Here is a 13,556-nt window from a genome sequence, read left to right on the forward strand (position 1 = left end):
AATTTTTTAAAGTTCCGGATCTACTCCTCCAAGAATATTTTAAGGGAATCTTTTTATACCAACTCCCAGATGGCAAAAGACAAGCAATGGTAAATAAAATGTCAGCTGTAGGGGCTCCTCAGATTGAAACAGCCTTTAAAACACGGCAGAACGACTAACTACTGTGCTGTTCCCCACTCCCGGCAACTGGTTGCATATTTCAAGTGCATCTGGGTCAGATTTGAGTTCCTAAAAGTCCCATTGCCCAAATGTAAGGGAAATTTGAGTTCAGCCGTGGTTACCCTGGTGTCCTGAAGTAGGTTCATGTCTCACTGTCCGGCTGTGTAAATTATGAGTGCTATGGGACTCAGATTTAGGATGTTTTCAGTTACTGCCAACACCGTTGCTAAGTGGTTGTCTGCTTACTTCTGAAGAGGGCATAGATATGGCTATACACACACCAGGGTGGGAGTTTATGGGTCTTGTTTATAGACACAGTGCTGGAGTGCTTCTCTTATCTGTCTTCGTGTAAACTGATTGTTGGATCATTCATTTCAGACCAGTATTTGGTCTGATTTTAGAGAACAGAAGTCCCTTTGGTAATGTTTTGGATGACTTCACTGTTTCATGGGTCCATTGGGGCTCTTACAAGAATCAGAAATGTTGAAATGGAACTTCACTGACACGTTAGCAAAATTAGACAACTGTTAGACTTTTGTGTCAGTTTTTTCACTTGCTTTGCTTTTGTTTGTTTTAACAAACCCCAAGAGGAGGGGATCTAACTAATAAGAAATTTTTGAAATCACTGTGGTAGAAATAATCTTGCATCTCTGCCATGAATCCTGGAAAATTCAAAACAGTTTTCATATGGCATCTTTCCATCAAGAGAGTGGTGTTCTTTTCTGTAAGAAAGTACATAATTCATTTAGATAAAGTGATTTGCAGGGTTTGCTGCAATGTATAGTTTTTGCTTATCACAGATAATCTGTGGAGAACTGAGTCTTCACCCAGACAAGGTCCAAAGAAAACGCTTCCTGTTGTTTTCTGGTGATAATGTGGCAAGGACACGCTTCCTAAATGGGAGACAGGGAGGTTGTCTTCCCACTCAGAGGCTTTATGCTCCTGAGAGTTGGCCTTGATTTTGGTCAAAACTGTGTTCAGATTCCCCAGAAGAGTACTCAAAAAAGATTTACTTTGAATTTCTTCGTAAAATAGAACTACATTAATTACATCTAATAGTTTGTTGAAGTGCACAGATAGCCTCTTAAGACCTAATATCAACAGATGTCATGGAGCAGATTAGACCATATGGTTGTCCTGTATTTTCAGCAGTGTATGAGGAACAACGTCTACATCTGAGATGTGACAGATAAGATTTACTTGTATTTTCTCATGACATGAGACATTATATTGTCTCATGACAATATTCATGAGACTGAATATTCAGCACTGTTTGAGACAAACATGATTAGCGCTGGAACTCTTGGACAGGACTTTTTGGACTGCTGTGTGATCAAGTATGGTTTCAAGAAGTCACTGAAATTCCAGAAGGTACATGTGAAAATTTTTTAGTTCTGCTTGTGTACTAAGTTGCTTCAGTCGTGTCTGACTCTGTGTGACCCTCTGGACTATAGCCCTCCAGGCTCCTTTGTCCATGGGATTCTCCAGACAAGAATACTAGAGTGGGTTGCCATGACCTTCTCCAGGGGATCTTCCTGACCCAGGGATTGAACCCGTGTCTCTTATGTCTCCTGCATTGGCAGGCGAGTTCTTTACCGCTGGCACCACCTGGGAAGCCTCTTTTAGTTCTGAGTTGTCATCTATTATGTTCTTTCCCTGAGGGGATAATATTTTAAAAGTAGAGGTGTGATTTCTAGTTTAATTAGAGGGAATAATTTTGTTTCTGTTTCTGTGATTAGAATTTTCGTGCTCTTCTATAGTATATTCTTTGACATGGGTTAATGGTTACTTAACTTGGAGTTCATGGGTCCTGCAATGGATGTATTTCTCTGACATGGTCAGAAAGTTTTGGGTATCTGTGGGGTATTTTGGTGTGTGTATGTGGTGGAGGGTGGGGGTGGGGGATCATAACTTGCATTAAGCTCTCAAGTGCTCTATAACTCCCAGAGGTTAAGAAAGAGGCCACTAATACAGAGATTTGTCACTGTTTCCTCATTTGAGATGCAGCCCCTGTAAGCTTACCTCCATTTGCCTTCACCACCACATGGCCTCTGGGTTTAGTTTGTTATTCCTTACGCACACACACACACACACACACATGTGAAACCTGTGGACTAAGAGATGACCCTTATTTTTATGTGTGAATTTGATGTAGGGTTGAGAGTCAACTCTTTAAACTTTTGTTTGGATGTCCAAGTTGGAAATTATTGGATATACTCTTTGTATCACTTCTCCATGGGCTGTTTCTTTGCTGCAGCCTGTCTCATCTCTGATCTTCCCACTGTAATCCCTGGACAGTTTACCCAAGGGGGAAAAAGCTTTAGCACAACGTTCTTATCTTTGGAACTATAGTCTATCCTGATCTATAGTTGATTCTAAAGAGGATTTTCTTTTTCTCATTATTTTTCTTCTTCTCCTTCTTCCCCCTTTTTTTCAGCCTGAGAGAAATTAGGCACCTTAGCCAGGAATTCTTTAAGAGCTATTCTTGGTATGTTCTCCCCACATTTCTGGGAGCTTTTTTACCTTCATTCTTTGTTGGTTGTTTTTGGTTGTCCTCTATCTTCTCTTCAGTATGATTTATTCAAGTGGAGGAAGGTTGCTGAGGGGTTAGGTGAGCAGGTGCTTGGGGCAGGGGGGGGACTCTCTGTTGCTGCCAACTGATCTTTTTACAAAGTATTGAGTATTTTTCTTTTAATTTCCCAATTGTAGTGTCAATTCTTCTTTGCCAAATGGTTTTTGGGGCTTTGCCTGGGCCCCATGTGCCAGAGTCGGAGATTCATCTTGGCCAGACACTGCCACATATTGAAGAGGGAGCCGATTCCAGGAAAGCTCAGAGAGCCATGGCTCCTAGAAATCTCTCCTTGATGGTGTGAGCCAGGCCTTGACACTTTGGACCATCTGGAAAATTTTGGACTTGATCACCAGTATCTGTCTCATACATATTTTTCTTTTCATTTCCTAAGGTTTTTTATTCCCCCCTAAATTCTTGTTCATTGGAGATATATATTTATTACTGTATTATCTGTGAGCTCCAAGAAGAATTGCCTGCCTGAGGACTGCAACTATTCTTTGTGCTCAATAAACAGTTTTGTAATGAATAAATCTGGAAACTTTCACACATTAGTAGTGACAGAGTGTTTCTTTGCGATTGTCAGGTACTCTTAGACAAGTAATGGTTTCATCTCTCCTTTCCCCACTCTCCATAGTGTGTGCTTTCTGTCGTGGGTGTCTCTCTCTTTATTTAGTGTAGCAGTATGAATCTTTGCCCCTGCTCTGTTTCTGCCGCCTCTCCTGTTTATGGGGGTGATCAATCTGACTGTTTCTAGACGTGGACACATCTCCAAAATTCTGTGAAGTTGATTCTGTACAATCAGAAAACATGTTATTTTGCTGTAGCTGTACCTGACATCACTGTTCACTAGTACTCTGCTTTTAATACTATGCTTATGCCAATACTAAACTGATCCTAGTAGTGTTGCTGAAGTAGCTCATGATGGAGTCTTGCTCCTGTGTTTTTTCACTTTTCTGTAAATTAGTTAGCTAAATACCTTTGAGTCTATTCAGATTAAAAAAACTTTTTAGGTAACATAAATTGATGAATTTATTGTGATAAATTAGTCATTAAAAATTAGGTACTCTGTATTAAGCACAGTATTAAATGTAAGACATATCTTTGCCTGCTGGATATTTGCAGTCTGTTTTGAAAATCAAGACACATATTCTCAGTAGTAAATGAACCAGATGGCAATATATACCATAATGCAAATTATTCATAGAATAAGATACTTTTGTGGCCTTGAAAAGTAGAGAATTTAACATCCAATTGGCATTTACCGAGTGCCTACCCTGTGCTAAGGTATGGAGATTCATAGTTTAGTGTCTATTAGTGACCTGAGGATATACTATAATAAGTGACACTGCTGTCCTAGGCAGTTCTGCAATGAAAGGCAGAGACACAGTGAGATCACAGGGGTCCAGTAGCCACTGGGACGACATCGACTAAAGTAATCCAGCTTTGAGAGCTCTATGCCTAATGACGGTACAGATTCAGATCATAGATCTAGCCCATTTAATCCTCATAGGATTGTGGCTGAGATGTAAAATTATTTCCAGTGTATCTCTCCGTCTCTCTTTCAAGTTAAAGTTCATTTTTGTTTCTTGCCTATATCAGTTTAGGGTGCTTTTTGGTGTTTAACTTGTTTGTGTGTGTGTGTGTACTCACTCCAGTACTCTTGCCTGGAGAATCCCATGGACAGAGGAGCCTGGTGGGCTACAGTCCATGGGGTTACCAAGAGACACAACTAAAGTGACCTAACACACATGCACGCACTCATGCTAAATCGTTTTAGCTGTGTCTCACTCTTTGAGATCCTATGAACTGTAGCCCACCAGGCTTCTCTGTCCATGGGATTCTCCAGGCAAGAATACTGGAGTCAGTTGCCTTGCCCTCCCCTAGGGGATATTCCTGACCCAGGGATTGAACCTGCATCTCTTAACGTCTCGTGCATTGGCAGGCGGGTTCTTTACCGCTAGCACCACCTCAGTTTGTTTAAATACAAGTAATTCTTGGGTTTTGCCTCGCCCCTCTGGACAGAAAGCCAGTGGAGACATACTTATATGAAAGTGTCTGTTCAGTATTTATTTATCCACCCTTTTGCTTTTCCATGTTCGTGTTGACTGACCTTGGCTGATGTGCTCTGGGAGGGTGTTGTTGAACCCTCTGTGTCCAGATCTCCTCACAGGTGCTTTTGGGTGATGCTAATAATGACAGTGTAACCCTACGGTAGTCCTTGATCTGCTATCAGAACTGGCCACAGGTTTCCTATCCAGGCTCATGGTTTTCTTCTCTGTTTTTCGTTTTTGGGGATTGGAAGTGTATACAGTCCATTTTAATTCTGTGTGTTCTCTGTGCCTCATTTCTTTGGAAAACCCCTTCAGGCTAATAGCTGGGATGATGAAAGCACTGGCAGCTCCCTTTGGCAGCCCCTCTCCTTCTAGCTTTCGGCGCTTTTCTTTGGCAGAACTCACTTGACTTTATAGAGAGAGATTGGAGCTTACCTGGAAGAGAACAAAGTCATTTCTTTGATGATTCAGAGGAATGACCTGCCCCCAGGTGATTCTATTCTCCACTTTTAAATTTAGTCATTTGATTTGAAGGATAAGGCAGCCCTGAGGGAAGGTAACTTTTATTTTGCCTTTGCCAACTCTGAAAAAAAAAAGCATTTTGTTTACTTGTGTTCTACTTTTACTGGGTGGTGATTCATGTTTTGGTTGAGATTAGTATGGATTGAACCACATGATATAGCTGTTTTTTGTAGTTGAAAAAGGTCAAATATTGCAGAATCATCTAGTTCAACCTAATATCTTATCTATAGAATCTGAACTAGCTTATAGCCTGTTTCTGTTCATGGTGAGCTGTGAAACAGTATGCCATGTGCTGTGCTGAGTGGTTTTAATGGAAAGCTAGTGCTAAGACTTCTCTTTCTGTTTCTTCCCAGGTCACTCTGCACCTGAATCCCATCTCTTCAGTCCACATTCACCACAAGCCTGTCGTATTCCTGCTCAACTCCCCACAGCCCCTGGTTTGGCATCTGAAGACAGAGAGACTGGCAGTTGGGGTCTCCAGACTTTTCTTGGTAAGTGCTCCAAACCCTCCCAACGTGATCCTTGAGCATAAGGATATAATGACCCTAAATTTTTCAAGGCTTTTAAAAAGGCTTATTTCACTGAAATGTTAATAAATAGCAGAGTCCACAAGTGTATTAAAGTTGGATTTTGCTCTTAGTGGTATTTGGGTGGCATTGATAAGCATTCACAGAAAACAAATAACACTCACACGTCCTCTTCTATGCATGGAGTCTGGTCTTGCTTGCATGTTTGAGCAGGATCTATAGTCATACTCTGTCTGGCCTGAGCTTTGGTCTCAGTCTCCCCCTTCTTCCTCCCCATAGTACCAGGAGATTGTAAATATTGTAAGTAGCCATTAGATGTGTGGTCTCTGACCGCAAAATAAATACATACAGACCCATTTTATTCATATATAACATGGGCCTAACTAAAGGAAACTGACAGTGCTTTTGAGTATGAAGGGAGCCAGTTTAGTGTAAGTGCTTGTAGGATCTGTTTGTTGAGAAAGTGACACAGTGAGCTCCAAAATGAAAACATTTGTATTTTATAAAATAGCTGGAACCCAGCTCTTGTGGAAGGATCCAAATATTACCTACTATTTGTAAATCATGTCCTTTTGAGTTTGCCAGAAACATCCAAGCTCGCTAGTTGTGGAGAAATTGACGGGTTGTTTGGATAGAATTTTTGGGCTATGATATCATGTCTGATGATGAGCAACACTGCACAGTGATAACTCACATTGTCTATCACTGGGGATACATGCTAATGTCCTCAACTGCGGAGCCTCGGACTCCCAAACCTCTCTTGCCTACCAGCGATCAAAATGAGAAGAGTCCACAGTTAATTGTGTTCATTTTGCACAATGAATACATTTTGCCTAATTAATGATTCTTAATTCAGATCTGTAGTTTCTTATCACTTGTATTTGAAGTGTACTTTTAAAAACTCAGAGGTACCCACTGAATAAAATAAGACTCCATAGACAATACAATTAAAAAGTAGATAATTAAATGAGTAAAAAGGGAGGAAGGGAAAGCTTTTTATAGAAGAATACCAGTGAATAGCTATAGAAGGAATGATGGAATTAGAAAATCATCAATTTGTAACTGTTGTAGTAAAAGTTGATTTGGCAAGAGTCATCAATAGATGCTGAATCTAGTGGTGGTGGAGGGTATTTGAGGAACAGTATATTTACATAGTCTTAAATTAGTTATTATTCTAGCCAGAAATCCATATAACCTGAGTCTCAGTTCAGTTCAGTTGCTCAGTCGTGTCCGACACTTTGAGACCCCATGAATCGCAGCACGCCAGGCCTCCCTGTCCATCACCAACTCCCTGAGTTTACTCAAACTCATGTCCATCAAGTCGGTGATGCCATCCAGCCATCTCATCCTCTGTCGTCCCCTTCTCCTCCTGCCCCCAACCCCTCCCAGCATCAGGGTCTTTTCCGATGAGTCAACTCTTCGCATGAGGTGGCCAAAGTATTGGAGTTTCAGCTTCAGCAGCAGTCCTTCCAATGAACACCCAGGACTGATCTCCTTTAGGATGGACTGGTTGGATCTCCTTGCAGTCCAAGGGGCTCTCAAGAATCTTCTCCAACACCACAGTTCAAAAGCATCAATTCTTCAGCGCTCAGCTTTCTTCACAGTCCAACTCTCACATCCATACATGACCACTGGAAAAACCATAGCCTTGACTAGACTCATGAGCAAATACTGAATGAAACTAAATTGGGTCACATTCTATAGAATAACTGGCCTGTACTCTGCAAAAATGTTAGTCTTCGAAGAAAGGTTGAAGAGCCATTCCAGATTGAAGGAGGCTAAAAAGACATCTGTGGTCCCTGGGTAGGGAGTGGCACTGTCACTGTGAGGAACATTATGGTGACAATAGGAGGAATTGAAATTGAGCCTATAGATTAAAGTATCAATGTTCTATTTCATGAATTTAATAATAGTACTTTTCTTATTCAAGAGAATATCCTTCTTAGTAAACATAATACACTTAAACATTAAGAGTTAAAAGGCCAAATAGTTCAGAGAAAAATTAATATATAGATAGAATATAAAGCAAATATGGCAAGATATTGAAAACTGACAAATCTAGTTAAAGAGTATACATGAGTTCTTTGTACTGTATTTGCAACTTTGTAAGTGTGAATTATTTTCAAAATAAAACATTTTAAACCCCAAAGTACATTTACAAGATAGGAGTTACTAGTAAGTTAAATTATAGCCTTTTCTGAGAATTTAAACTCTAATTACTTCTAAATTTAAAAGGCCAAAAGTCAGAATTAGTTGTTATTGGGCTTCCCAGGTGGCTCAGTGGTAAAGAATCCGCCTACCAGTGCAAGAGACACAGGAGACGTAGGTTCAGTCCCTGGGTTGGAAAGATCCCCTGGAGCAGGAAATGGCAACCCCCTCCAGTATTCTGGCCTGAATTCCTTGGACAGAGAAGTCCATGGTGTCACAAAGAGTCAGACACAAATGAGCACACACACATGCACACACACCTTATTGTTACCAGCACATTTATTTAGCACTTAGTATGTTCCAGATATTGCATAAATGCTTTAATGTTTTCTCTTATTTAATTCTCACAATAACCCCATGATGATGGGGATATTTCCAGATGCATTTCCAGATGAGGAACTAAGATTTAGAGAGGTTAAGTAGTGTCTCAAATCACTTGGCTAGTTACTGGCAGAGTTGAGATTCAAATCCAGAAAGGACTTAACTCTATAAGCACTTATACTAAATTGGCTCCATTCATACCCAAAAGCACTGTCAGTCTCCTATAGTTAAAGGCATTTCTGATAGTAATATTAACGGTCATTACTATAAAATCCTATACTCATTTTGCCTTTATTGTGCAGAGTTGTGCTGTCCAATTCTGTAGGTTCTAGTTGTGTATATCTATTTAAATGAAGTAAAGTCAGAAATACAATTCCTTTAGCACCCTAACCATTTTAGGAGCTCAATTTCAGGAGCTACTACATTGGGCAGGTTATGAGCAAAGACTTTTGCTTACACTGGTTTGAATCGAAGCAGTAACAAGGGAAAAGTATTTAATTTCTCTAAGCTTGACTTTCCTCAGTTGTAATATGGGAGTGATAATAGTCACTACATCATGAGGTTGTTCTCTTGATTAAATGCAAAATTTGATTAATTTGATTAAATGTAAAATGTTTAGTGTGGGACCTGGCATGGATAATTTCATAAACATTACTACCATTTTTATTGCTATTTATTATTAGTCATTAGTAAAGACCACTTGGGAAGGATGTTGAATTTACATTTCTAATTATAAAATGTCTAGCTTGGCCAGGGATGCCTGATGTGCTGCAGTCCTTGGGGTCGCAAAGAGTCGAAACGGCTGAGTGGCTGAACAATAACAACAACTAACTTGACTGGCCCCAGACTGAAAGGAGTTCCCGTTTCTTTGGGCTGTAGGTCCAGATGAAAAGTGGGGGTCACATATATTGTAGTTGCACCCATCATTTTCTGGATTCTTTCTTCAAACAGCCTCTCTGTGACTTTTAAGGGAAAGTGTCTTACTCCTAGTTATTATTTATTTGCTTTAATTTTGTTTAACATGCTCTTCGCCATCAGCTCATGACACACTAACAGTGAACCGCAGGAGATGATTTTAGTAAACAATTGAACATCAGCCCTATCTGGAGTTTATCCCATGTAAGGACATTGTAGATCAAGTGATGAAACTCAAATTACCAACACATGGGAGGCAGCATTGGGAAAAGTCAAGGATTCATATTCTGGGGCACCTCAACTCTGCCTTGCTGTCCAGCAGGCTTTCTTTGGGGAAAATGGTTTTCTCTATCTCTGCATTTCCTCATGACCTGGAAGAGATGGTGGAGCATCTGTTGTTCATTCCGGTTCTTAGATCATTAGACAACAAGGGGTACAAGTTCTCTCACAAGCTGGACAACTCTCCCTTACAGAGATGGTGCTGAAGGGAAGGAGGCAAGGCGAGCTCTTCCCTTGTTCTCTGTAACTTGAAATGAATGACTTGACAGCCACTGGGGCAGAGGGATCTGGATAGATAATCGCAGGTGTGTTTCCTTTATTCATTCATTGTAGTTAGAGGTAAGGGATAAGATAACTAAATTATTTTACATAAAATGTTTCATCCAAACACTTCAGAAGGTCCCTGGAACCTTTGGAAAATGAGGCTTAGCCATCTCCTTCAGTGTCTTTTCCCAGGTTGCCTGGAGAGCTCAAGGGAACTGAGGACAGAGGCTTGGTCCCATGATTCTCAGTCTAAGATGTGCATGTCCTTTGCTGATGGATTTGTATTATTGTCCTAAAGCTGTCTTTACTTTAGAGTTATAATACTTTAAAAGTTGTGTGTGTGTGTGTGTGTGTGTGTGTGTGTGTATGTGTGTGTGCAAGTCCTTTGCTGATGGATTTGTATTATTGTCCTAAAGCTGTCTTTACTTTAGAGTTATAATACTTTAAAAGGTGTGTGTGTGTGTGTGTGTGTGTGTGTGTGTGTGTGTGTGTGTGTGTGTGTGTGTGTGTGTGTGTGTGTGTGTGTGTGTGTGTTGTTTGCATTATGTGACTTGCAAGATCTTAGTTCCCTGATCAGGGATGGTGGCACCCTCAGCAGTGAAAGCATGGAGTCCTAATCACTGGGATGCTAGAGAATTCCCAACAGTTATTTTTTTTAAGTAGGATTGTGCTGTGCTTAGCTGCTCAGTCGTGTCTGACTGTCTGCGACCGCATGGACTATAGCTCGCCAGGCTCCTCTGTTCATGAGGATTCTCCAGGCAAGAATACTGGAATGGGTTGCCATACCCTCCTCCAGGGTATCTTCCCAACCCAGGAATCAAACCCAGGTCTCCCACATTGCACGTGGATTCTTTCCATCTGAGCCACCAGGGAAGTCCAAGAATACTGGAGTGGTTAGCTTATCCCTTCTCCAGGGGATCTTCCTGACCCAGGAATTCAACTGGGGTCTCCTGCATTGCAGGCAGATTCTTTTCCAGCTGAGCTATGGGGGAAGCCCAGGGTTGTGAGAGAAGTTCAAGTAATGATATTTACTCATCTATGATCAGGGTGACCTTTTAAGTTGTCAAGTTTGCATTATTATAACTGCCCAGTTTACAAAAGGAAACCTTTCATAATTAGTTAGCAGGATCTTATGTTACACAGACTGTCTCAGCCACCTATGAGGGTGACTGAAAACATTATATTTTAATGCCATCTTAAGAAGGTATCTGTTATCTGTTTTATACTATCAAATCTTTTCAGTCCCTCTCTTGATTCCACTGTGCAGACAAGAGGGAGTGTGTCAGGCAGGGAGAAAGTGGGATTGAGTTTCCTCTGCAAGTGCAGTTCTTTTATCTGGTTGTTCTGGTTACCTCGGAAATGGGAGTGGATGAGAGTGATTATTTCAGGCTGAGTGTCAAGTAGTAGATCTTTGAGTATGTCACACACACACACACACACACACACACGATCGAGTTGTCACAGCCTTATAGGTTTTCTTTTGCAAGGTGTAGGGATATCCTAGAGAAAATTGGGTTGGTTAGAGTTATCCTTCAGTGCAACCAGAAATAAAAATAATCCTACTCTCTGAATCTGTCACGTTGAAACTACAAGTAAAAACTCTCTTAGAAGGATCATCTAAGCTTATATTTATTTATGCAATTTTTTCTGCATTAAAGACAAAATAGTGCAATAAATGTCTGAACTTTTAACCTTAGTTTGCTAAAAATGATTGAGCAGAGCCACAATACCAGATTATCTTTAAAAACATGCTACAATTTGAATAGGCATTTCTCCAAAGAAAAAACACAAATGGCCAATAAACATGTGAAAAGATGCTCAATATCATTAGTCATTAGGAAAATGCAAATTTAAAACCACAGGGAGAATCCACTTCACACTAGAATGGCTTTAATAAAAATGGCAGATAGTAACAAGTGGTGTTGAGGATTGAGGGGAACTGGAATTCTCAAACATTGTTGGTGGGACAGTAAAATAGTGCTTTGGAAGACAGTTGGGCAAAATGTATGTGCATGGAAAAACTTGTCCACAATTGTTCATAGCAGCATAATTCATAATAATAAAAATGTGAAAACAACCCAAATGTCCATCAGCTGGTGATGGGTTAAAAAGTGGTATACCTATACCCTGAGATATTATTTGACCAAAGGAATGAAGTACTGATACATATGACAATATGGATGAACCTTGAAAACATAAAGAAAAGAAGTCAGACACAAAAATCTACAGTGCACGATTCCATTTATATGAAATGTCCAAAACAGGCAAATCCATAGAGAGGGAAAGACAATCAGTAGTTGCCAGAGGCTAGTGGGAGAAGAGGATGGAAAATGGCTGCTAATGGTATGGAGTTTCTTCAGGGTGAAAAATGTTCTGAAATTAGATAATGGCGATTATTACCACAGTTGTGAATATACTTAAAACACTGACTTGTATAGTTTAAAAGGAGGAATATTATGATATCTCAATAAAGTGAATTATAAGGGTAAATTGTATAATTTTGTTTATGTAATTTATATAATAGAATTATAATAAGGTTGAATTATATCTTAATAAAGCTGTTAGAAAAAAAAAACTTGCTTCAGAATTCTTTTCAAAATGACGTTGTGAAATCAGTGAACCCAACTTTAAAATCATTTTACTTTATTCTGTGAGTTTTATTTAAAAAGAGAAACAAAAAATCTTGCTTTATTTGTATTACAAACCTGAGCATTCTCTCCTCCTGCAAGGTCTGTAGATTTAGAACTCTAGAACAAGCAGACGTTCTTGAATGCCTGGTTTCTAGTAACATGAAATGTCTAATCCAGGGGTCTTTGCAGCCTTTATTTTGTTTTGTTTTTTATTTTATTTTGGCTGCACTGGGTCTTCATTGCTTCATTGCTGCAGTCTTTCTCTAGTTGTGGCAAGTCGGGGCTCCTCTTTGTTGGGGTGCTTGAGAGAGATGAACAGCAACTTCTTCCAACCTCATTCACTCTTGGGATTACAGTGCTGTGATTTATTTTTTCCAGCCATTTATCAGTAAAATCAGGAAAGAAATGCCTGTAAATATGTGTGTTTGAATGAAGGTGGTGAGTCAAAGGGGCCCCCTTAAAGGTAGAGTTTCCAGTATTTGGGGCATACTTAACACCAAAATATTATTCATTGTTTGTCTGAAATTCAGATTTAACTCGGTGTCCTGATTTTATCTGTCAGTTCTATTCAGAGGTAACTCAGATTTTTGTTTCTAGTAAGAGCTAATCTTTAGTTCCATCACTAACTAGTTTACATCAAGCACTACACAAAATCACTTAACTACCCAGGTCTCAGTTTCCTCATCTCTAAAATTAGGAGGTGGTACTAGTCAATCTCTGAAGTTCCTCTCAGTTTTCAAACTCTCCAAGAATGATAGTACAAGGGCTACATATTAATATTACATCCCAGTTTAACTGGAAACAGAAAATGGTAATCTGAACATTGCCTCTTCAGCAAATCCAAGTAAATATCAGGGCAGGGCAATTGAAATAAATGAGAGAAACCAAATTCTATGCTTTTTGGATTAAAAACAAATAAAAATTTAACCCTAATGAAAAATGTAAATTAGTACCAGGACCATGCTTAATATTTAAAACCTAGTTTTGTGTTTCTGATGGGGGTTGGGGATTGGGTGAAGAGGCTGAGGTTGCCAAAATCGGTTTATCCCTGTCACTTAAACTTGGCGGGGGGGGATGAGGTCCAAATATGTTGGGGCTCTGCCACCAA

At 39.8% G+C, this 13,556-nt stretch overlaps 1 protein-coding gene across 2 annotated transcripts in view; it reads left to right on the forward strand.

Annotated features, from left to right (window-relative positions):
• TGFBR3 (transforming growth factor beta receptor 3) overlaps nt 1-13,556 on the forward strand; it is a 194,567-nt gene that overhangs the window by 114,103 nt on the left and 66,908 nt on the right. For both annotated transcript variants that reach the window (XM_065908873.1, XM_065908884.1), the window contains exon 4: nt 5,658-5,795. In XM_065908873.1, the coding sequence (XP_065764945.1) occupies nt 5,658-5,795 (138 nt within the window). The remainder of the gene's footprint in view (nt 1-5,657; nt 5,796-13,556) is intronic.

Source organism: Muntiacus reevesi, chromosome 1 (assembly GCF_963930625.1).
Source record: "Muntiacus reevesi chromosome 1, mMunRee1.1, whole genome shotgun sequence".
Lineage (NCBI taxonomy): Eukaryota > Metazoa > Chordata > Mammalia > Artiodactyla > Cervidae > Muntiacus > Muntiacus reevesi.